Source organism: Salvia miltiorrhiza, chromosome 8, assembly GCF_028751815.1.
Source record: "Salvia miltiorrhiza cultivar Shanhuang (shh) chromosome 8, IMPLAD_Smil_shh, whole genome shotgun sequence".
NCBI lineage: Eukaryota > Viridiplantae > Streptophyta > Magnoliopsida > Lamiales > Lamiaceae > Salvia > Salvia miltiorrhiza.
In genome coordinates, this window is record NC_080394.1 from 21475103 (window position 1) to 21499374 (window position 24272).

General features: G+C 35.0%; 1 protein-coding gene and 1 long non-coding RNA gene across 4 annotated transcripts; both read right to left on the bottom strand.

Moving 5' to 3' along the window:
* Window positions 1-2459: 2459 nt before the first annotated feature.
* On the bottom strand, window positions 2460-3404 carry LOC131001824 (uncharacterized). The gene is made up of 2 exons (XR_009094039.1): window positions 2959-3404; window positions 2460-2618 (listed from the first exon to the last, which is right to left on the bottom strand). It is a non-coding gene; the product is annotated as an uncharacterized LOC131001824 (long non-coding RNA).
* Window positions 3405-15423: 12019 nt separating this feature from the next.
* LOC131001825 (AP2-like ethylene-responsive transcription factor ANT) lies at window positions 15424-18006 on the bottom strand. Of its 3 annotated transcripts, none has more exons than XM_057928424.1 (8): window positions 17350-18006; window positions 16893-17295; window positions 16716-16798; window positions 16580-16588; window positions 16406-16494; window positions 16204-16328; window positions 16022-16101; window positions 15424-15946 (listed from the first exon to the last, which is right to left on the bottom strand). In XM_057928424.1, the coding sequence occupies exons 1-8, from the start codon at window positions 17609-17611 to the stop codon at window positions 15591-15593; spliced, it is 1407 nt and encodes a 468-aa protein (XP_057784407.1). In that variant the 5' UTR covers window positions 17612-18006; the 3' UTR covers window positions 15424-15590. The 3 variants fall into 3 exon arrangements, with proteins under 3 accessions (XP_057784407.1, XP_057784409.1, XP_057784408.1); XM_057928426.1 differs by having other exon boundaries at window positions 16893-17283; window positions 17350-18001; XM_057928425.1 differs by having other exon boundaries at window positions 16022-16098; window positions 17350-18000.
* Window positions 18007-24272: the final 6266 nt, after the last annotated feature.

Here is a 24272-nt window from a genome sequence, read left to right on the forward strand (position 1 = left end):
ACAAGGTAACAAATAATTTTCACATACGCTACTAATGCCTATTTTACCTATGGATCCAGGAGGGTATAGGGGAAACAGGCAATTGGCTGCCAAAGCCGAGAAATTTTCAGTGAGATCTTTGCAGGGGAATGGCTCTTGGGTGTGGAGGGCATTAAGGTTACGCAACACTCCCAGGTCGTGATCGGAGGGGATTCCTTGGGAGACCGGCTGGTATGTGGTGCGGGAGGTATGCCATCGCAGCTCTTGGGCGCCATACTGGTGCCAAGTACCGGAAGTAGTCTTCACATAGCAATAGGAGTGAAGAAAGTCCTTATCATAAGAACTCAAGGAATTCAGGAAAAGGGCGGGATATGTCTTACGCGCGGCAAAGCTTTACAGGGGCCCCCTGCAATCTTAGGGATTGGGTCTGGATAAACAATTTAAAGGTATCTTTAACACCATGAGCGGTGCAAAGAATGTGAAAACAGTACAACCTCCGAATGGCTGAGGGAGCTATTTGATAAAAGGGGATTTTGAAGTGATTGGCCACGTTTACTATAAGCGGAGGAGGGGGAAGCCTCAGACCGACATCTATCTGGGCTCGCCAGATAACCACCATATTCATGTTCAGTTTGTCAAAGGCGGGCATCAAAGACTTGGATTGGGGTACGAATTTTAAACCCGGAGATTGCCTACAGAGGTCAAACATCTTGTGAAGGCTCTCCATGCTTAATCGGGATTCAGGCATGGATTTGGGCGTCCTAGGGGCTTTCTTCTTGCTCTTGGAGGTTTTAGGGGTTTCGGAAGTGGGGAGAGAAGATCCAGAAGCCGATGGAGAAGTCCGGGGAGAACTAGGGTTCGAAGGAGGGGGAGAATCAACCGGGGAGGGTACAGGAGAGAGAGAAGGGGAGGGGAAAAAGTCGGGCTGGGCAACAGGGGCGGAGGAGGAAGCCATTATCGAAAAAAAAAATCTAAAAAATCCTAGGGTTTTTCACGCTCAATCAGAGCACCAACAAATCTCAACACCACTTTATACTAAACACAAATATCGGGAGAGGAGGATACGCGAGTTACCTAAGTCAAAGAAAGATCGACGGTAAAGACTGGAACAGAAGGGTAGCAGGAAATACGTCGGAACAAGGAGAGGATCGCCGGAAATCGCAGATGAAGGAATTTGGAAAAACTGAAGGAGATGAATAGTGGAAAATAAAAATTCGAATCGACTAAGTAAAGGGTACGCGGGCAACTACCAACATACGGGATGAACGACACGTGGCCCTAAAAAAGCAATCAACGGTAAAGGATTTCTGCGGGGAGGCGAAAGGACGCGAGGGCTGAAAAAGGTAACCTGGGGATACGGAAAAGCACTTTAGAAAGGGCAGGCATTTAATGCGGGTGACGTCAGCCACGCAGATGAATACTCTGACTAGTGGCACCGTTCCAGAGCGAACTAGTCAGACCAGAGGGGGGAGTAGCAAAAATTCTAAAGAAAAATTTCAGCACTTTGATTAAAAGGGATAAACACGCCATTCTACAAGAAGGAAATTCAACTTGGAATTACAATTCCAAAGTCAAGGGGAAAATACTTACCTTTGCTTTCTTACAATATTAGAACTTTTATAGCTTCATGATTTACAGGGATCAAGGAAAACAGCATAACACTGGCTTTAACAATAAGTTCGCTGGTTGAACACGAAGAATACCCGGTTCAACCAGACTAGGGGGAGTAGCTGATGAGGAGCAATATGTGCAGAGCAGAGAAATGACGGTACCAGGGGAATCATGGGGAGCAGCGAGACGGCTCTCGCCAGAGGAATCACCCTCGCCAGAGGAATCACACTCGCCAGAGGAATCACACTCGCCAGAGGAATCACCTTCGCCAGAGGAATCACATTCGCCAGAGGAATCACCCTCGCCAGAGGAATCACCTTCGCCAGAGGAATCACACCAGCCAGAGGAATCGTTCTCGCCAGAGGAATGGTTTTCGCCAGCGGAATCACCGAAACGCGGGGAAATCTCCTGCGTAGAGGCGATTTTACCATTATGCCCCCGACCACGCAAGACGCATGCTCCGGTGCTGATTTTACTATTTTACCCTCCATATGTAAATCTATAAATACCCGCATGCGTGCTCCTTTGTATTTTACGCTATCTCTACTCTTAATACAGCAGTAATCAGTTTTGTGCTCTCGACTTTACTTTCTTCTCTCGATCGTCAGTAACACTAGGTATAGTTCGCCGTTTTACCTTAATTCTCCGATTAAATCTACACCTACTAGATCATGTCTCACCAATTATTATTATTATTATTATATCCCAACATATTAGCATTTTAACGAATATGTCATATCATTTGAATAAGTGCAAAAAAGTATCCAACGTATGAAAATTTTCTTATTTTTGTCCTGTAAAAATTTTCCGTCGACGGAACAGTGACGTGGATAGACGGAACAGTGATGTGACTTTTATGGCCATAAAAATTAAAGAAAAAGAAATAAAATTACATATCATTAACATTAATTCAAATGACTAATTACATAAATAAGAAACATAAGGAAACAATCGAAGAACACAAAGCTCCTCTAACTTCGAACGCTCCATCATGCCACATCCTAAGCAATACCACGAGATTCGACATGCTGAAAATATTTAAAACATGTTAGCTGCTGTAGAAGGAACTCAGACCTAAACCTAAAAAAACCAAATAAATCAAACTCAACAGTCGCAAGCATCTTTAATTGATTTAAGACCAAGAATCGAAACTCAACCCTAAACCTAAAAAAACGAAATTAAGCCCAATTCTCAACAGATAATGGAGCGCAGATTCGTCAACCACAATAAATCAAAAAATAGCAAAGTGCAAGCTGCATTGAGGAGCCACAAATTCAGCCCTAAATCTAAGTAGCAGAAATTGAAACGCACAATAAAGCCACAATAAAGCAAAAAAAATACTAGTAGGAATCAAAACGCCACACATACCTATATCAGAATCGAACTTGTTCTTTCTTCACTCCAAAATTTGGGGAAAATTTAGGGAAAACTTGAACCGCGAATTTGAGGGAGATTTCAGACGCGGGAGTTTTAAGAGCTTTGTGTTTCATAATCGAAAGTTAGAGGAATTGTGAATTCGAACTGCGAATTTCAGAATCGAAAAGCAAGTTTTGGGTAAATTTGAAATTTTAGACGCGATGAGCTTTCTCTGTCCCGTTTCTTTTTTTCTTTTTCTCTGTAACTAGTCATTTGAATTTGAATTAAAGTTAATGATGTGTAATATTATTTTATTTTATTTTTTTAAATTTTCGGCCATAAAAGCCATGTAGCTGTTCCATCTATCCATGTCACTGTTCCGTCGAAGGAAAACTTTTACGAGAAAAAAATAAGAAAATTTTCATACGTTGGGTACTTTTTTGCATTTATCCGAACGATAGAACATATTCGTTAAAACGCTAATACATTGGGATATAAAGTGATATTATTATTATTATTATTATTATTTTAGGTGGGCAGATGAAGGAGAGGATAGGAGCCCGTTGCTTGGATAGCTGCTGCTCTCGTTCGAATGGTTTGTTGGAGAAAGAGGCAGCTGATGCACGTTTGTGGTGGGACAAGGTAGGTTTTGGCGAGCTGTTTGTGGGGTGCGGCTGCCATCTTACTTTGGGTGTTTTTAGGTGGTTGGGTTTGGAGCGCGCCATAGCTTTTTCTCAGGCTTCGGGCGAGCTTGGGTCTAGAGTCATGGTTTCTGCGCTCCGTTGGTTTCTCCGCGTTGGCTGTTTTTTGCCTTCGTCGTCGAGTTCTTTTGTTCGCCAACTGAACTGTCATTGTCGAGTTGGTGATGAGTGTTGTTGCTCAGATCGTTTTCCTTGGACGTTGTTGTTGGTGCCGGCTAAGCGCTCTCTTCCCTTTCCTCCGGTTGGATGTCTTCTTGAGAAGCGTGGGGTTCGGATGTATTTGGGGGCGATGGTTAGGCCGGAGCTCTTGAAGTGCTTCCTCCTTGCACTCTCTTTCTTTTTGTTTGGCTCGTTTGGTCCTCTCTTAGACGAGTACTCTTTTTCCTTGTTATGGTTTTTCCCATTGGATTTTCCATACCAAGGTTTTGATGAGGCTCGACCCTGAATTTGCTTCTATGTGCATTCAAGGGTTCTTTTAGGTTTTTTCTCTTTTTTCGTCCTTAATAAAATTGTATTTTACTTATTATCATTATCATCATCATCATCATCTTCTTCTTCTTTCCATTTTTGTCCTGCGAGAATATACTTATGGGGTTCAATTCAGTGTAGTGAATTCACATTTATCATCTTAATTCTCAAGTACAGATTCAACTGTTGAGATATCTTCTATTTCCTCCATCCCTAAAAATTATAATAGTGAGAGGAAAAATTTGTGAGATCATTTTCAAATAAAAAATACCATAATTTTTAAGAAACGTCTTAATATAATAATAAAACCATAATTTTTAGGAACGAAGGGAGTACACTGATTTTTCTTTCAATGTGAATTACATATAAGTAAATGCACACACAATTTATTTGTTTATTTCTTGAAAAGAATACACACAAACACGTAGAGTTGAAAATTTGTGTGAGAAAACTAGGCATAATTCTATAGCTAGCTATACAAAAAAGACAAATAATAGCAGAAAGTGGCATGGTCCATTCTGCCCTCCACTTAGCTTGCTCATTCATCATACAACCATTAAGAATGGTCCTAAACGCATCTCATCTAAAAATAAAAAAACAAAAACCACAAGCAGCAAAAAGTCTGAAAATAACGGCAGAAATCTGTTTTTGATTGTGGAACCGAAATCTGTAATCACAAATGCAAACAAATATCCTACTAGTCCTGTCAAGATCACCTAATTGATACATTAAGTGAAGTTGTGACTCAAATAACATTATACCAATCATATTTATGCCTTTTTTAATATAATTTACGAGCTATATATTGTTAATAAGTTGGGGCAACCAAGATTTGAGTGAGTATATGAAAGGAAAGCAAAGAAGATCCACTACATAATACCTGGTCCAACAGACAACATAATATCAAGTTGTTAGGATGGAAGAATAGAATCTAAGCTCACACCAGAGAGAGAGAGAGAGAGAGAGAGGGAGGTTGTGGGAATATGTTAGACAATCCATTCTTGTTTGACTGCGACATATGTCCCTTGGTCTTGCTTACTTCCAATCAAATAATGTTTGTTACTTGGAAACATTAAGAAATTAAAATGGAGAGCTACACCGCGCCTACATTTAATATCTCTGCCAATGTTCTTTAGCTTAATTCAATTCAAAGACTTACTTGCATTTGTTTCCTAAGCTGTTCTAATCTAAAAAACGTGAATTCGGAACAATTTGCAAACATATTATAGTCTAATATCCGAACTATAATAAAAATGTCAGAGCTATATACATAACTACAACCAAATACCCAAGCTATTGCCATTTTTATAAAAATATTGTCTCCAACTATACATAATTACATTTACAATGAAATATCCTAACTATCACTAAACTAATAAGATAAATGTCTTATAATCAATTTCTGATCACATGAAGATTATGTGGTTTGTCATATGCTAATGTAGATTTCTTAACACAAATATATTGGAAATAAAAGCTAGCATCAAAGCCGCGCGCCTAAAGTTATTTTATTTTATTATTAATGTCTAATGAGCCACCTAATCATTCATTATCCGAAAATTGAATTTCGGGACATTTTTATTAGTGGTGTCGTAATTCGGTTATTTAATGGTGGTTATGCATAAGAGTTCATGGTGAGAAATATCATTTTGAAATAGTGAAAATTAATAGTTGTTCATCAATTTAATTTCAATAAATTTTAGCTAGATTTGTGTTAAAAGACGAAATTACGCTTATTTTTACATCACAATTCTTTATTTTTCATCTGGTCAATTTTTACAACCAACTCTTTCTTTGTCTTTTGGTTCTCTAGATCTCATGATATCTCTCTCTTTCTATTTTCTCTTTTTGAATTCTTCCTCCTTCTATTTTCTTTTTTCCAACTCTTTTGGTTCTATATTCCCTTCAACTCTATTTTGAATTTAAATATATGGTACATTTAGTACGAAAAGGAATTATTCGTACCAGGTGTGCTACTACGTTGCTTGCTTGACTCATACCAAATGTATGGAACACATGGTACGAAAGGAATTATTCGTATCAGCTGTGTTAGGATGTTGCGCACCTGACTCGTATTGAGTGTATGGTATACTTGTTTGTATCAGGTATGCAACCATGTTGTGTGTCTGACTTGTATCAAACGTTGTGCACCAATTTTTGAGATGAATGGTACGAAATGGTCCATTCGTACCATTCATGCCACGAGATTGCGCACCAATTCTTGGGACCAATGGTACGAAAATATTCCTTTGTACCAATCTTTCCAATTGTTGTGTGCTACCGCTTAGGACGAATGGTACGAAAGAATTCATTCGTACCATTCATTTCAAAATATGTGGCGTAAGGTTGACAATCGTTGTGCGCCGCCGCCCTCTCGTAAAAAATAAAATTCTCGCCAGATCTACTTTTGAGGCCTTTAAACGATCTCTTTGACTCCATTCCCTTAAATACGATATCTTTGTCTCAGAAACAGTTTTCCGTGGTCACCTGAATAAATTCAATAGGATTTCTATGGCAAAAGTTACGAAAATTGCCATTAATAATGACGGTGACGACGTGGTGGTGACGGCAGAGAGAAGTTCGATGGATTCTGGCAAGACAGACGGTGCTTTTGCGGGATTAGATGGAAGCATTTGTCGTCAGTAGCGGTGAATCCGAGACGAGAATGGCTTGGTGCAAGTGATGACAAGAAGAGACTGACTCGAATCTACGAAGTCAACTGTGCGATGCCGACAACGGCGATTTTCAGAGGATGAGGAGTTGCGGCTGCGATTCTCAAGGGAATGTATGACAGCATATTTCGAGACGGATGATGGTTGAGAGACAACGACGGTCGCAATCTGCAGAGGTGGCGACGCTACAGCCGCGATTCTCAGTGTAGAAGACATCGTGGCAGCGCACAATAGGTTTTGAAAAGAGGGGGAAATTAGGATTTTATTTAGGAATTTCGTAGATAGGGAGAAAAAGATAGGCGAGAGGGAGGTGGGAGGCAATCGCTCACTGGAGATGGAGCAACGACAACGATGGTGATGGCGATGCAGAATGGGGAAGTGGGGATCGCGCACGGAAATAAGAAGGGGGAGAATCAAAAAGGTGAGAGAGATAGAAAGAGGCGGACAAACTTTGAGTGGCGACGGCAGCGGCTTTGCAAAAGGGAAAGGGTTGGATGGGGGCGGTTAAAGTTTAGGTGGGAAGGAGCGGCGTGGGTTTGGAGAGGGGGGAGGGGGGTTTAAAAATGAACTTTTTTTGTTTTAATGATTAAACGTGTGTTCCCTTTGATCGATAAATTTATTATGAGAAAAGAAGGGATAACAAAAATTTATGTCTTTATTATATGCCTATTTTCTTTTTCCTTATTTTCTACAAAAGAGAAGTTCACAATTTTTCATTTATTCTTTTAACTTCAAGGAGAGATAATATTATCACACCACATTTAAAGACATAAAAAAGTGGGAAAATGAGGGGGGGAGGGGGGGGGGAAATGAGGCATATAAAGACATGGATTTTTGTGATCCCTCCTTTTGCCATGATAAATTTATCCATCAAAGAGAACACAACCTAAGTGTAAAATTGTACATTTACATAAAAGAAGTTACCAGTATTTTTAGTTTGTTATCTTTATGAGTATTATTTCTTTTTAACAAGTGAATATATAAATAGGCCTAATATATTTAGAACTTCGATCGATTTGCTTTGGACCGAAATTTGAATTGTCAAATTAAACCAATTTAATGTATCATACTTTGCTACACTTGATCCAAACCGAAATCGAATTTGCTAAAAATCGAACCAAAATAGTACGATTTGGTTGGGATTGAGTTTTGGTCATCATGTGGTCTTATTTATCTTCTCTTATATGTTGTGTCATTAACTCTTACCATTGTCATTTGGGACGCCATATTTAAGTGCTGAAACTAGAGTTGTTTTGCCTGTTAGCTGGTAGACATAATTCTTTAATCAGACTTGCTTGGATGGTGATTTATGAGCTCACCTCAATCATTTATATATTGAATTTCTAACCACCATAAATCACATTTGTGGTAGGTAATAAACTAAAATTCAGGGGCTGTGCTCAAGAATTGGAGATGTGGTTGCATTATTATCAAACCACATCATCTCAATTCCAATGGATTCTTTTCCTAATGCTATGTAATACAACTCTACATAGTATGCTATAGAACCACGTGCTTTAATCTGATTAGAATGTTATACAGAATTCAAGAACCATATCACGGAACAAAAAAAATCAGTTGGAAATGAAGACGTATTTTATATATATATATATATATATATATATATATATATATATATATATATATATATAAATTTAAAATCAACTACGTCATTAATGCTTTGGTTAATAATGAAATGAAAGTACTTTACAACTCAAAAGATTTAAGTTTGCCAGGCCCAAAACTAACCACACGGCGATACGCAGGGCACATAAAATAAATTATGTAGGTAGCATGCATATACAGCTGGAAATTGATATCCCAAATGTGTGTGTATACGTCAAAATTGAAACGTTAGCAAGTCGACCCACAATGGTCTGATGGTCTCGAAGGTTATGATTACTGAAAGTGAGAAATATATTGATTTGCATGCGACACTCAGACAAATTTGTTGTAGAATAATTTTACAAAGTGTATAAGGGGACCCCAGAGGACCAGCTACATTTTAGTTTGTAATTTTAATGGATATAAGATAAGAGTCCGACTCAATTTTGGATTTCATTCACTCACATATTTATTTTTTGAGGCACAGCCACGCTCTGCATCCGTTGATGAAATTTAATTTACGAACAAAAAATCAGAGAGAATATAATCTGAGACGTTACAATTGAGACAGACAAGAATATGCATTCCCCTGAAAATCGAAAGATTGAAGCAAATCAATCGGATTCCGCCGATAACAGCATTGTTAGCAGTCAAGTAGTCCTGATTTTTCGGAAGTTTGTGCTATCTTGAAGACCGTCACGTGTCTGATAAATAAGGGGTTATCTTGAAGATATGTATAAACTTGAAGAATTATAGCTATTATAAGCATAAAAGGAGTCATATTCCGACTATAATTATTAATGTTTTAATCTATATATAAGTGTAAAGTCTCAATATAAATGATCATCGCTTACATCTCATTACCTATGCACACTCAAATCCCTAAGTTAATACAAATTCCCAAAGTTTCACCCCATATTCGCGTTTCTTTAATTTTCTTTATCCTTTCATTCAAAATGTATGTAGTTTCATTCATGATAAAATATTCAATATATTTCTCTAATTAAATATCATGATAAGAATTTTAATTTGATATATACTATTTAGAAAATAGATTTCAAATTAAAAAAAATAAGAAATTAGACGTTTTAAACTAATTTATTTACACTTTGCTCTCTTGCAGAAAAAAGGTGTTTCATTTTATTGATAAGATAATTATGTAATTTGATGGTAGCACATAATTTGAATTTAATGAAATCATCTATGTTTTATTTGAAAGTGATTGATATCGGTCTCATGTTCAATCTATTTTTTCCACTAAACCATATAATTTAAAATGTAAATGTATGCAAAAATAATTGTTATCATGTTTATTCAAGTTACATGACTCACTAATAGCACCATTGTCATCAACTTTTTTAATAAAATTGAAATTCAATTAAAATAATGCAACATTATATTCAGTGTTACAATTTTTTTAGAACCAATGTTACAAAATTAAACTTACTAAATCAAGACAAAATATTTATAAAAATAAATCTTATTTTATTTGCAAAATCACATAGAAATTATGAATGTTGGTCCCGAAGTGAGTATGTTTTGGTGTATGGGGGATCAAATCGAATTAACAACTTTTGCTCGTGTTTCTCAGAGTATTGAACAACTTAACTGATAATGAGTTAGCTAGAGAAAGACATGTCAGCTTGCTGAGAGCTACCTTACTGATAATTCAAGTACGCTTACTCACATTAGGTGGACAAACATGGTTCCTGATTAATAACAAATGCAGAACTTCGTGGACAGCAAAACTCGTTCTTATGAAAATCTTTGATGTGTGTACAACATCAGTGAATTGAGTCAAACTGATAAGGTTTAGAAATCAGTGTGTGCAAGTGTAGTTTGTGTGATGTGTGAGGTTAGCTTGCTGAAAGGTTTGGCAGATAGAGCAAGACTAAACCTAAGTACAAATTATAAAAACACAATCAATTTTCTTTTGCAGTTGTCTTGTTGGTTTGGTGACAGATGATAAATCAAGGTAAGAACATATTTAATAAGAAAAGAATAGAAAACATGGATGACCAGTGTGGTCATTAGCTCACTCATAAGAATTTGAGCTTTCTTGAGTAGAGGGAGTTAATGATGGGATGTAGAGCCAAATTCTTAAGATTCTTAACTGTCCTAGATCATCACTGAACACAAATGTATCGATTTTGAAGGACATAGTTCACCACACAAGGAATCATTACTATGCATCCAAGGGTAGCTGACATGGATCACGCAAAGCATTACTGCGCAGGTACGCTGCATCAGCATCCCTCTCCACTGGGAGATGTCCTTAGCTGTCTCCCGAGAGAGATGTCTGAGACAATGGATGTAAATTTACGCAATTTCCATTATCACATTGTCCCATAGTTTCTCTCAGCTCGAGCCTTATGACCAACCTCTTTTTCATTGAGTTACAGATTGAGCGCTTTGGAGAGAAACTTTAGCTTTAAAGATCACAATGAACATCCTCAGGTCATCTAGGATGATTACTGAGACGACGGATTTCAGTTGGGCTATGTTCCCTTTCCAAGGCCACGATTTGGATAAGAAGATGAAGAAATTCGATTGTTCAAGGAAGATTCAAATGTCGTTGATATTGAATTTGTTGATTGTTGATGATATTTATTACTCCATTTACTATTTATTACTACTATTTATTTTTAAGGCCTTAAATTTTATTTAAATACTTTGAACTGTTGTTAAACAACTATTTAGAGTTTTTATTTATTTATTTATCATTTTGTTTGAATTGAATTAATTGATGTTCATTATAGTGTAATTTAAAATTTTTGTTTTATTTATAATTATGATTGTAAATTGATGTTAATTAATTTTATTTATTTATTTTTCATTTTTTAAGTAAGAAACATGATTTATATTAAAAAAAAATATTAAACGGATTTGACCCGATGGCCAAATGACCCTAATTGAGCTAGGTTGATCTTATCAAATTTCAAATGGATCGATATTAGGTGTAATAAAACTTGATCCCTGCACGTGTCACCCTATTGACTTGTTGCAAACCAGCCCAAATATACCGAACATTAAAAATCGCTTCTAATAGATCCAAATTTAATATTCCCTCACCAAAATTTGATTATCCAAAAAAGAAAAGCAATAGAAAAACGAAAACTGTGAAGTTGATCCAAAGCCAATTATTGCAGAATCCGTGGTTGTCAAATCATGATATGGGAGAGGATAAGAATTGAATAATTTGGCACTGGAAACATTTCCACTTAGGGTTGGCCAGAGATTCACCAAACCCATATCTTATCTTTCAGCCCAAATCGTAAAGATGGATTTATGATTTGACAATCAGGCCCACTTCACATTATTATTTCTGTCTATCTATATCTATATATACTCCCTCCGTCCCGCTTCAAATGTCTCATTTCTTTTGAATACGGAGATTAAAATATATGTATAAAATAAATAAAGTGTGTATAAAGTAGATAAAATGGGGTGGTGAAAATTGTTTAAATATTAAGTATAGAGAGAGAGAGAGAGTGTATTACCAAAAAAAGAAATGAGACATTTAGAGTGACTAACCAAAATAGAAATTGAGACATTTAGAGTGGGACGGAGGGAGTACTGTATAAAGTAGAGTTGCGAGTAAAAATATAAAGTCTTGATTTTAAAAAAAAAAAATCTTTGCACTTTCCATTAATGTAATTCTTAGAAATACCCATTTTATAAAGCAACATGTAGTTAGTAATACGGTGTAAAAATCGTGATACTTATGAAAATTGTCCTTTTTAAAATAGCTAATTTGTAATTTTGTTAGCAAAAAAAAAAAATTAAAGTTTCAACATGACATTATAAAAAGAGCACTCAAGTTCTTTTGCTATGCCAACCTGCAATGTTTCAGAATCCTCATTTGAGAGTCAAATTGAAAAAGATATAAATTCGTTAATGACACCAATAAAACTAAATATTACTACAAATTAACACAAAGTTAATAAACCTTTCAATATTTTACTCTTAAACCAGCTATAATTCGAATATTATCTCTCAAATTTTTTGTGTACAACTGTCCATCCATGTCTCACTATCAAATTTATTATTTTCATGGTATAAACTACAACTAAAGCTTACAAAAATTACACTCTAATTATGGCATAATCAATCGTAATATTCAATTAACATAGAATTAAAATTAAATGCTACAAATATTATAGATCCTAACTGGATACTCAATCTTCATGAACGATTATTAATTTAAACTAAACACAAATTTTTGTTGGACTCTAAAAAATTAATAGTAGTGGACATGTTATGCCCACAAATGAAATAAGTAGGAGAAACATTGATCTATTGTAATGTGACCTACAATTTTGGAGTCTGGAGAAATATTTAGTGTAGGCAGTAGGCCCACATCGTTTACTCTATCAATCGCCCAAGATCTTCGAGAAACAGTGGTCGATATACACGCGGTTCACTTTACATCGTTATATATTTATAATTATAATAAATAAAATAATATTTATATCAAAGTAATGAATTTAGAGGAAACTTATAAAAAAATATCATTTTTTAAAAATGATATGTTTTTTAGCCCCTTTTTAAAAACATCAACCACATAGCTAGATTCAACTATTAATTTCAAAGTTTGGCAGATTATGTGCGAATCTCAACGCTTCACGTCTACCAGTGAATATATGCACTCATTGAAGAAGTCCAAGGGGTTGGATGGGCATAGCACGACTACATTTTCCTAGCTAAACATAACAACGAAGCCCCAATGCTAGAATCGGGCATGCATGACAAAGGCAAAGGGAAAGAAGGTGGAGTCTTCAACGGGTGGAGACAACGCTCAATACTACGAGGCACTGAACCGCATCGCCAAAGAAACCGAGCTCTTCAGCGCCTCTCACAAGGAAGCCACCGATGTTAAAAGGGAAGCAACATCTGTCAAAAGTATGCTCTCGCGTGATTTTAAAATTTTCAATACGGACACTTTGAAGATATTTGGAAGACAATTGACATTGCACAAAAGTATACTCGAAGAAGTCATGTAGCGTAGATGATTAATGTAGTCTCAATTTTAATTATTGTAACAATTTTTTAAATTATTATATGTTATTTTAAATATTGTATTTTATTTTAATTAAAATAATATTGAAGTTTAATTTTAATAAATGTTGGATTTGAAAATTGAACAGTTAAAAGTAAAATAAAATGAAAAATTAATTCTCATTTTCAAGTGGGATCACCTCCTTAAAATCTCTCTTAGAGCCTCAGCATTGAAATGCTGTAAATAATGAGAAAATGTATCGAGATTTCCCTCCTTCAGGTGTTCATGTGTTTAAAATGCATTATTCCTTAATTAAAAAAAAAAAAAAAAAACGCATTTTTCCTTGTATCGCCTTGTTAAACAATTTTTTAGCACATAGGGTGACGCAAATTCACATTCTACTCATAGTTCATCATAAATTCCGTCCTCACACTCTTATAAGATTCTAATAAACAATTATTGCACACCAATTTCATGGTGAACAAATTTACATGAAATTTCATCGTGATTTACACTGATTTTAGTGGATGAGATTATCTGTTCTACAGTTTATTATGCATGTCTCATTATTAATTTTATTATTCTCTTCATCTACTAAATGAGTAAGTTCATATTTGTGGATGACATAAGTTTTAAGAAATTGATTAAGTATGTACGAGTAAAATAAGAATTTCATTTTTAATGTGAATGAATTACGTGGTACATTTACCAAAAACGAGAATGAATATTTATTTTGTGAACATACCAAAAAATAAATATGAATATCCATTTGGTAGACGAAGAGAGTATTTTATAATTATTTATTATAAAAATAAAAAAATATAATGAAACCTAGTTAATACTTTATTATTAAAAAATAAAGCTTACAAAAATTATATACCTTAATTTTGAATTAATCAACTCTAATATTCAATTAATAATTCAAAATTTCTAAAATAGACATAAAAACTATGAAAAACTCTAATTGAATCAGCGGATTCTAATTAATTATTTTAAAATTATAGCAAAATACTCCCTCCGTCCACGAAAGAATTTCCTATCTTTCCTTTTTGGGACGTCTACAAAAGAACTTCCTACCTATTTTTGGACTATGCCCCACCACTTATAATCCTCTTACTTTTCAATTTTCACAACTCCCAATATTAATTATAACACTTTTTCACCACTCCCAATAGACTCAACTACCTTTTATTCACTCTCAATACACTCAATAATATTTTTTCTTAAAACCCGTGCCTCTCCCTTCTAGGAAGTTCTTTCATGGACGGAGGGAGTATGTATTAAATTAAAATTGAAAATATATAAAGAATTATAACAAATTAAAAGTAAAACATAGAGTGAAGCACTAAAAATGGGAAAAAAAGGATCCCATATGAAATTTTAGGTGATCAAATTCGACGGTGCATGGGAAGAGGGTAAGTGAGGTAATGATAAAAAGGAAAGTGAGAATGTGCAATGATACCAACCTTTGGGGAAATTCTTCATGGGGTAGTTGTAAATGTAATGATAGGGCAATGAATGAATATCCCACTCTCTATTGTATTATGTATTGGCCGGCAAATCTTGCAGATGCCTGCAAAAATCTTAGACTTCCAAACATGCATCATTCTCATTCTACAGTCGCATATCTATCCAAATTGGACACGACGCCACTCTTAATGCCCTTCTCCCATTGGCCACACCACTATTAATTACTACTTAACCAAGATTCAATTACCAGTTTCTTAATGATAATCATGTTTGATCTGAGGGAACATTTCCCATGTTTAACTCACACAGTAGGGGCTCTGAATGAGACTGGACAGCGCAAAAGGAGGAAAACTTGATTACGTTCTAAGAGATCGATTTAAATGCCAAACCCAGTTTTCGTAGAAAGGGAGATGGAAATGAAATCATTACTCTGCATGGAAAGCTTCACCAAATTGGAGAGATTGAATCTTTTTTTTTTCTTAACTAGTTATGGCCAAGTCAACAAGAGTTGAGCAATAATTGTTGGAGTGAAAGTAAAAGGCATTTGTAACGCAGTGAAAAATGATTCATAATATTTTTTTTCATTGAAAGCTGCTGTCCAAACCGATTTAGTGGAAAAAGATTGGAGCTTGGTAATAAGAAAAACAATGGAAAAAAGCAACGCATGCAGCCTAGCTAGCACTAATACTTTGTTTTGTACAAGCAAAAGCAGAAGACATGGATGGGGAATTAGGAGGAAGCATCTGCGGCCCAGGCAGAGAAGAGGGGCACCTGCGGCTGAGGCCTGATCCACGCTGCATCTTCAGGCGCCGTGGGGCAGGGGAAGAGCTTGGAAGCGGGCAGGGACAAGTGGGGCCCAGCAGCAGCAGCATCATTAGAGTAAAGCCACTCGGTGCTGCTGCTGCTCTCCTTGGAGGCAGCTGCTTCATCTTTGGGGCGGCGCGCCATTTCGCCGGGAAGAAGGCCGTTGCTCTCCATGATCCTCTCCACGTCGTAACGCGTGATGTCGAAGTTGGTCACGGCGTTGACGCCTCGGAATTTGATCGCTGCCACGTCGTATGCCTCCGCGGCCTCTTCTTGCGTACCTGCTCGTCACCAATCATCATAAGACAAGTGTCTCAAACATTAATTCTGGGAGCAAAGGAAGCAAGTCGACTCACTGAATGTGCCCAGGTACAGATCCTTGTTTCCGGCCACGCGGCCGATTCGGGCTTGCCACCGCCCGTGTTGATGATGTCTGCTAAATAACAATGCAGATTTCAAATCAAATTTCATTTTTTAAATGAAAACTGTAATTTTAGTGAATAAAATAATAAAGGAAAAGCATGCGACGTATCCAGACCTTGTGACTCCTCTGTAGATTGAAGCTCCCCTGGAGAAACCACTGCTTTTCCTTCGGAGATGAGCAACATATTCCTGTCTGCTCATGTTCTTCATTTCTTCAAGCTCTTGTTGATAATTTTCCAACTGAAGTAATTAATTTGTTAGTAAATTGAATGGGGAGTAAGTGAAGAAAGAAAGGGAAAGGGAAAGGAAAAGGAGACCGGAAAATTGATGTGGGTGGAAGGTCCCCAGTACTTGAGTGCGGCTAAATCATAAGCCCGGGCCGCTTTTTCTTCCATATCATATCCCCCTAAATTGGCAAGACATAAATAAGCCTCTATAACAAGAAATGCTTCCCTCTCTACAAATAGCATTACAAATAAGAGATTTTTTACCAAGGTAAACTGCAAAAAGAGAGTTGGTCCGCGTCACGCCACAGCAACCGAGATTAATTTGATGCCCAAGAACATAAGTAAAGTGAGTCACATGAAAAATAAATTAGCATAGTTTGATGGAGTACAGTACACTAACCTTGCCTTCCCTTCCTGCTCTGCCCTTCTTTCTTACAACTATTGTCCCATAAATGTGCTTCATATCTCCCCGTCCATCGATGTCTGATTTTCAACATTAAAAAATAAATAAAAACCATCACGTGATTTTACTAGTAAATTTAAAAAAAAAAGAAAAAAAAAGGGGGTAATGAGGAACCTGGTGACACCTCTGTACTGCGAGGTCCTCTGGCCGAAGGTGTCAATGGATTTGCGATGAACAATCTGCTTCTGATCGACTTTGTCTTGGCCCCTTTTCTTGTTCTCCAAGTCAGGTACGGCCGGAATGGCGGTGACGCAGCTGGACTGCGAGCCGGGGCTCATCGACAAGCTTAGTGTTTGCAACTCGCCGTATCCCATGGAGCCGTCGTCAGCCTCCTTGTACATCTCCTGAGCTGAGTAATGGGGGTATTCTTGGAGCTGAAGGTGGTGGTGGTTGTCGGAGTTTAAGAAATCCAGGACGTTGCTACTTTGAGGGTTGCTGTGGTAGTACATGCTGTCCAGGCTCAGCGCCATTGTTGCACCGCCGAAGAAATCCTCCAGTTTCGGAGCTGCAGTTTTTTCTTTTTTTGGTAAGGAAGATTGGCATGCAATGCAAGTAAGACATATGCACATACCTTGTGGTTGTGAGCGGTTGATGGCTTCCATCAAGCACAAGGAGCCGTCGGATTTGAGTGGCATGACAGTTAAATGGGAGTAGAAGGTAGGGGTGTCGTAGCAGAATCCGGGATAGTTGAAAGCAGAGGAGAAGTTAACGGGGACGGGAGTGGAGACGGCGTTAGAGCAGGGCTGGGAGTGATCCATGCTTGGACTTGGACTTGGACTTGCAGATGAGAGGGAGAATCCCAACCAGTTGTTGTTGTTACTTTCGTCACCCATCTTCTATGCCTCTACCAAATAAATGTAAAAACTTCTTCTTCTTCTTCTTCTTCCTTTCTTTAGTTGTTGCGAGAAAGCAACTCAATCATTGGAAACAAATACACTAATGATGTTTCTTTCTCTCTCTTTCTCAATTCTGAAGCAGCTGCGTTTGTTTTGTTTTATAGCTGCAGACTTGAGTTGAGTATAGAAACAAAATCTACTCCAAAATCTATCATCCTCTGCTGATCATCGCTGAATCTATGGTCTCTTTCTTTTGCTTTTTCTCTCTCTAAACAGAGCAAAGCAAGGCCCTTTAAACTAAACAAAAAGAATGAGTTCCAGCAAGCAATGCTGGGCATCGTTCCAGCATTCCATAGGGATCCGTGCTTGAGAAAGACATTATCTTTTGCTTTCTCTTCTGCCTTTCACACTCTTTTTCCAATCTCATACGTCAAATTAATTAGTGCCATACTACTATATCAAAATATAAATATCAAAAGGGACCAAATTGAATCATATGCGCATTTAATAAACAGCTCGCAAAATCCAAAGCTCGCTCACATATTATCGCGATTATTTCTTGGACCCAATTATTTTTCACAAACACTTGAAAATGGAAATTATTTTATTTAACTATGCGAGTAAAGAAGCGGGCGGCTAAAATTTAATGTCGTATAACGTTAATCATTTTCCAGCTAGCTCCCAAGTCCCCACTTCAAATCTAACAAGGCCCCCCCAAAATACAAAAATCTTACTTGTGTTTTTCAATTATTATCTATATATTTCTACTTGCACCTGCTGAATTTGGAAATTAATGGCACACTGTTTTCATTCTTGAATTATATTTTAACTGCAAGGCGTTGCATTTTCTTTAATATAAATCACGTCGGTCTCATTTAGAACATCTGGTGCAATACCTTTTTTTTTTTTAGTTAATTATGGTGCAATACCATTTGATGCTACGAAATTTTCCTTCTTAAATCATACCACTATGCAAATTGCATGCAGACAGAATAATATGTAAATATAAAAGAATCTACATAGACATGAAGAAAATTTGCATTGTCTATATATCATCCCATTCAATCAACATTATTTGCCAATAATGTAAGCAACGTAATTTTTATGGATACCTACACTTGTTAAGAAAAAAAAGTGACACTCATATTGAAATTAAAATAAAATCTATTAATCATAAACAATTGCTGTTGCAATAGTAGGTTGAACGGCAGGATATGACCGCCCCCGTTGTATTTATTTGAAATTTTGGTCCAAATCTTATATGGAAATTAAAATATTGGTAAATTAATTAATGGACAGTCATTTCAAAAAGAAACAGTATAGACGTGTATGTTCTGGAGCTACTACACAGTCTAAGTAGCTACGATTCGTTGCATGGCAAAGGCTAAACGATGCCGTCTAGATAAAGTGTTGATAGAATTCCAGAAAAGTGTGTGACCTATCCATGTTCAGCGTTACAGAAATTCAGAAAATATGTGTAACAGTTTGATTTTATTTTTTTAAAGAAAAGAAAAGTGGTTTGACTGGAAATGCATGCTTGTGCTTTTTTCAAGTTTTATGGCAGTAAAAAGGGGGTTGTGTTGTACCTTTGTGAAGGGGGAATTGAAGAGCCAATATTTGAACTGCACATTGTCCAAATGTGGTTATTGAGCAGTTTCCAAATCTTAAATAACTTTTGTACATTGCGTTGCATTATATGTACGTACGGTTGGACTATCCATTTATTGTTCATTGACAATAATGTAATCCATCGCATTTTCAAACTCAATTTATACTCCGTATGGGAATGGAAAGAGTGGAACACCCTTTTCAAGTACATACATACATTTATTATTTTTACAATAATAATGGATATACAGACATCACATGCATCCATTTTTTTCCTTTTTCTTCAAGATATAAAAAATATATAGTAGATATCATATCGTGCTAACAAGTTTTTGAAGGTCTCAAATTTAGATCGGAGAGTCGTTATAATTACTTATTTGAAATATTGATTCTTATTAGGGCTGGCAATGGGCCGGATCTGGACCAGATCCAGATCCGCATTTTCTTATTTAGGTCTGGATCCGTTGGATCTAAAAAATAAAATTCAGGTTCAAATCCATAAGATCCACATGGTCTCGGGTCTAGACTCAGATCCATATTTTTTTTCTTTTTAAAACATTTATAAATTTTAAATAAACTCAAATTAAAATCGAATTTGATCTAGACTTTCAACAATTATTAAAAAATAAATAACTAAATCATAATCTATATAAAAAAATTACTATAAAAATTCATAATAAGTAAGAATATAATAATCAAGTACTAAATAATATATTAGTATTATAATGAGATATACACTTATTGTAACTGTGTATGTAAAAAATGGTGAAAATTAATTATAACATCATTAAAATCAACTTCATCTCTATCTTCAGCATAATATTTAGTAACAGTGGAACAATGTGTCTTCTATTTTGACATTGAAAAAAGAATAAGAAGAATAATAATAATAATAATAATAATAATAACAACAACAACAACAACAACAACAACAACAACAACTAAAATTTAAATTAAGATATAAGGAAAATATTAACTTTAATAGAATGATATATTATTGAGGAAAAGAGATGTATAGATTGGTAATAGATTTTAGGGTAGGGTCTTAAAATTTTTGCTCCAGATCCAGATCCGCAAATCTTAGAAGTGATCCAAATCCGGTCCAGATCCATCGGGTCCATTTTTTACAAGGCCCAGAACCTCTAAAAAAGATTTGGATCCGTGGATCTGGACCGGATCCAAGATCCATTGTCATCCCTAATTCTTATGGTGTGTGGTCGACTTGTCATCGACATGGTGGCCTCATCGTATTATTTCTTGTAGTACTAATTTGGTTCTAGAATTGATTTATATTAGTAATTACATCTGACTTTAAATGTGTACTCTTTACTTTAGGGATTTTTGGATTTTTCTCTGGATATTTTTATGAGGTCCAGACTCTTCCCTTTTGTAAGTTTTTGAACTCTGCTTTGCTCTCATGTTCTCTGCACTATATAATTAAATCTCTGGTTTTATTTTACGTCTCATATTTTAATGAGGCAGAAATTGATGATGGGCGTCCTGCAACAGTTAGATCAAATTATGAGATTGGATAGAGAATCAATGAAACATCAATTCCCTAAATTTCTACCAATAGTTTGGAAGAGTATTTATTGGTGCAAGTCGTGACATAATATTCTTGATTATACAGTGTTTCTAGTCAATAGAAAAACTAATTTGGTAAACCTTTAAGATTCCTAGTATATTGGATTAATTTGGTGTATTGGTTATTGAAGTGTCCCACATTGGATTGGAGATAGTGGCATGAGCCACTTTATATGGTGAGGCAACCCTCTCCCCCAATATCCATTTCTAACATGGTATCAAAGCCAACCCAATCCAATGATGCCCCCCCCAATATCGTTGTTAACAGATGGCGTTTGGGATAGTCCACGCTGCGCGTGCGGGGGGTGTATTGAAGTGTCCCACATTGGATTGGAGATAGTGGCATGAGCCACTTTATATGGTGAGGCAACCATCTCCCTTATAAGGCCTTTTAAGGGAGGAATGGGCCCAATATCCATTTCTAACATTGGTTGTAAGATATTTGTGTTTTTTTTGTTTCTATTCAAAAGAAGAAGTTGAGCAAAGTAAATCGGACGTCTAGTTTGTGTAAAGCTCACCACCGATTATATGAATTTTAAAATCACCAGAATATTATGTTGCCATGTTAGTTATAAGTTGTGTATGTAGGTCGTTTATAAAGCAACGCGGACTTATATGTATTCATACAGATTCGTGTGATTTTATATACTGCCTTTTAGATAAGATACTTAGGGTGCGTTGCGTTCTCTTTTGTTGGAAATTTATCATGAAAAAAGAAGAGATAAACAAAATTTCACCTTTAAATCATTATTTTATCTTCCCATATTTCCTACAATATAAAATTTGACCCTTACTCATTTGACCCTTTGAAAATGAGGAATGAGTGAAGGTCAAATTCTATTTTGTAGTAAATATGGGAAAATAAAGAAAGGATTTAAATGATGAAATTTTATTTATCCTTTCTTTTTCCATGATAAATTTACAACCAAAGAGAACGCATCCTTAATAGATAATATAATGTGTTAATAGGATGAAATACCCACAAAAATACCCACCTGCCTAATAAATAGTGATTTTTTATGTGGACACATATTTTCCACGCCTTTGAAGATAAAAACGTGGAATCGTATTATTGTTCCTTAAAATATGATGATTTAGGGTTTTTTGCATTAAAAAAAAAACTTAACGTCTTTTTAATATTCATAATGTTTTAAAAAAATATACATAATATTAATTAGTTTTGTTTGATACCACCAGCTGACGCGAGACGCGTCCCTGTGGGGTTATGATTTTCTTATTTTGTTTTTTCTTAGAAGACATCTATTTCATGTCACGTTTTATGCGTCCACATGTACAAAATATGTCTTAAATTTAGATTTATATACTACCTAAGAGGTTCTATTAGATTCAAACTTTTTTATATATATATATATATAGGGAATGACTAAAATAAAAGTATTTCTTAAGATATAAAATAAGAATCATTTTCAACCCTTAGATCATCAAGATCTACAGTTGATTCGTAATCCTATTGGATGGATTTATGGTCCTGAGTTCGAATCCTAAAGGTAGCAAAAATTTATTTTTCACAATTCATACCTTTATACAGCGAATTCATACGTGTTCTACATAAAATTCATACATTAAAAATTGCTCTTATTTCTTATTTTAAGATGTGCTCTCACGGTAGCCCACCCCTATATTATATATATATATATATATATATATATATATATATATGGAAGAGTTCAATGGAGACCACTCCCCTATATAGAGAATAAAGACCAAATCAGAGCCATTGATCTCACCAAAATCAATGAATCAGATTCATCCGAATTCTTTAAGTTTAGGAAATCTCGTAAATTCCTCATTATTCAATTCTGGGAACCAACGAACATTATTATGAACTTACGAACATAAGTATGTTTATTTGTATATTCATTTGTTTTTATACGAACATATCGACGAACATTAGTATGTTCATTTGTTTTTTATACGAACACATCGACGAACATTAGTATGTTCGTAAGTTCATAATAATGTTCGCTGGTTTCCAGAATTGAAAAATGAGGAATTTACGGGAATTCCTAAATTTGAAGAATTCGGATTAATCTGATTCATTGATTTTGGTGAGATCAATGCTCTGATTTGATCTCTATTCTCTCTATATATAGTGGTCTCCATTAAAGCTGACCCTATATATATATAGTAATTATAAAAAGTGCAGTTATCATTAAAATATTATATTAAACATATAAAATTATCGCATTCATAGCAAAGTTTACTGCACTTGAAAAGAAAAAATATTCTCAACTTTGATAATGTCAAAGAAATATTAAATTATAAAACATTTTAAAATTAAAATTTCGTACACAATTATAATAAATCCAATCACACAATAAATTATATATTAACAAATTCTTACACAACATTTTAATTATAATGTTATTACTTTATATAAATATTTCAATCAAACATATAACCCCTTATTATATATTATATGATAAATTTCTCGATTATGACGTGGGCTAATTTAATTAGGAGAAATAAAAAGTAGTGATAAAGTATACAAAATAGTCTAACAATTGGACCAAGATATGTTTTCAACCAGGCAGGCTTGAAGCCTTTTTGACTACTAAAGCCTTTAGGCTCAATCTCATCCAAAGAATAAATAGATAGTAAAATTTATATCCCCTCAAAAAAGAAATAAAGATAAAATTTATGTATATATAAAGACAAAATTAAAGCATGGATCCGCGAATATTACACTTTGACACTCTTTGCAGCTTCACCCAAATATAAGAGTGTTATCTGCATTAATATTTTTTTGGCAAAAAATATTATTTTTTTTTATTTTTTTTAGGTGCAAGTATTATTTTTAAGCAAAATTTTGCCAGAATGCACACTTACTGTCAAAGAGTAGTGCTATTTGGAAAAAAATTGTCCAGACAAAAATAAGGTTAAAATTTTTTAAAAATCAATTTATTTAAAAAATTTGATTCAAGTTAAAAGGATTTAGTTAGTTTTATTGCTTTCTCCATAGTGTAGTTTTTCGTAATTTTTTAACATTTTTTTTTTGTTATCTTATTTGTAGTTTGTGTACATATAAAAAATAATAAAACTAGCTAAATTCTATTTTATTTTGAATCAAAATTTTTAAATAAATTTATTTTATAAAGTATTTCATCATATTTTGTCCAGACAAATTTTGTCCAAATAGGGTAAGCCTGAAATTTATTTACTGACGTCATGATCTTCCATAATTTATCTCTGTCTATTTTATATATAGAGATATGTCAGTAATAGACTAATAGTCTAATACATTAATTCTGCCGCTAACTAATAATTAATCTATAATTACACATTTTTTTATACAAATAACTGAAATTAAAATAAGGGACGATTAATAACTTTTTACAATAAATTTATACAGCCACATTGTGCCCACCCACAAACTAGTATAATAAGAAAATATTAATTTATTTAATTTATTTATTTTAAAATAAAAATAAAATTTAGTTATTTT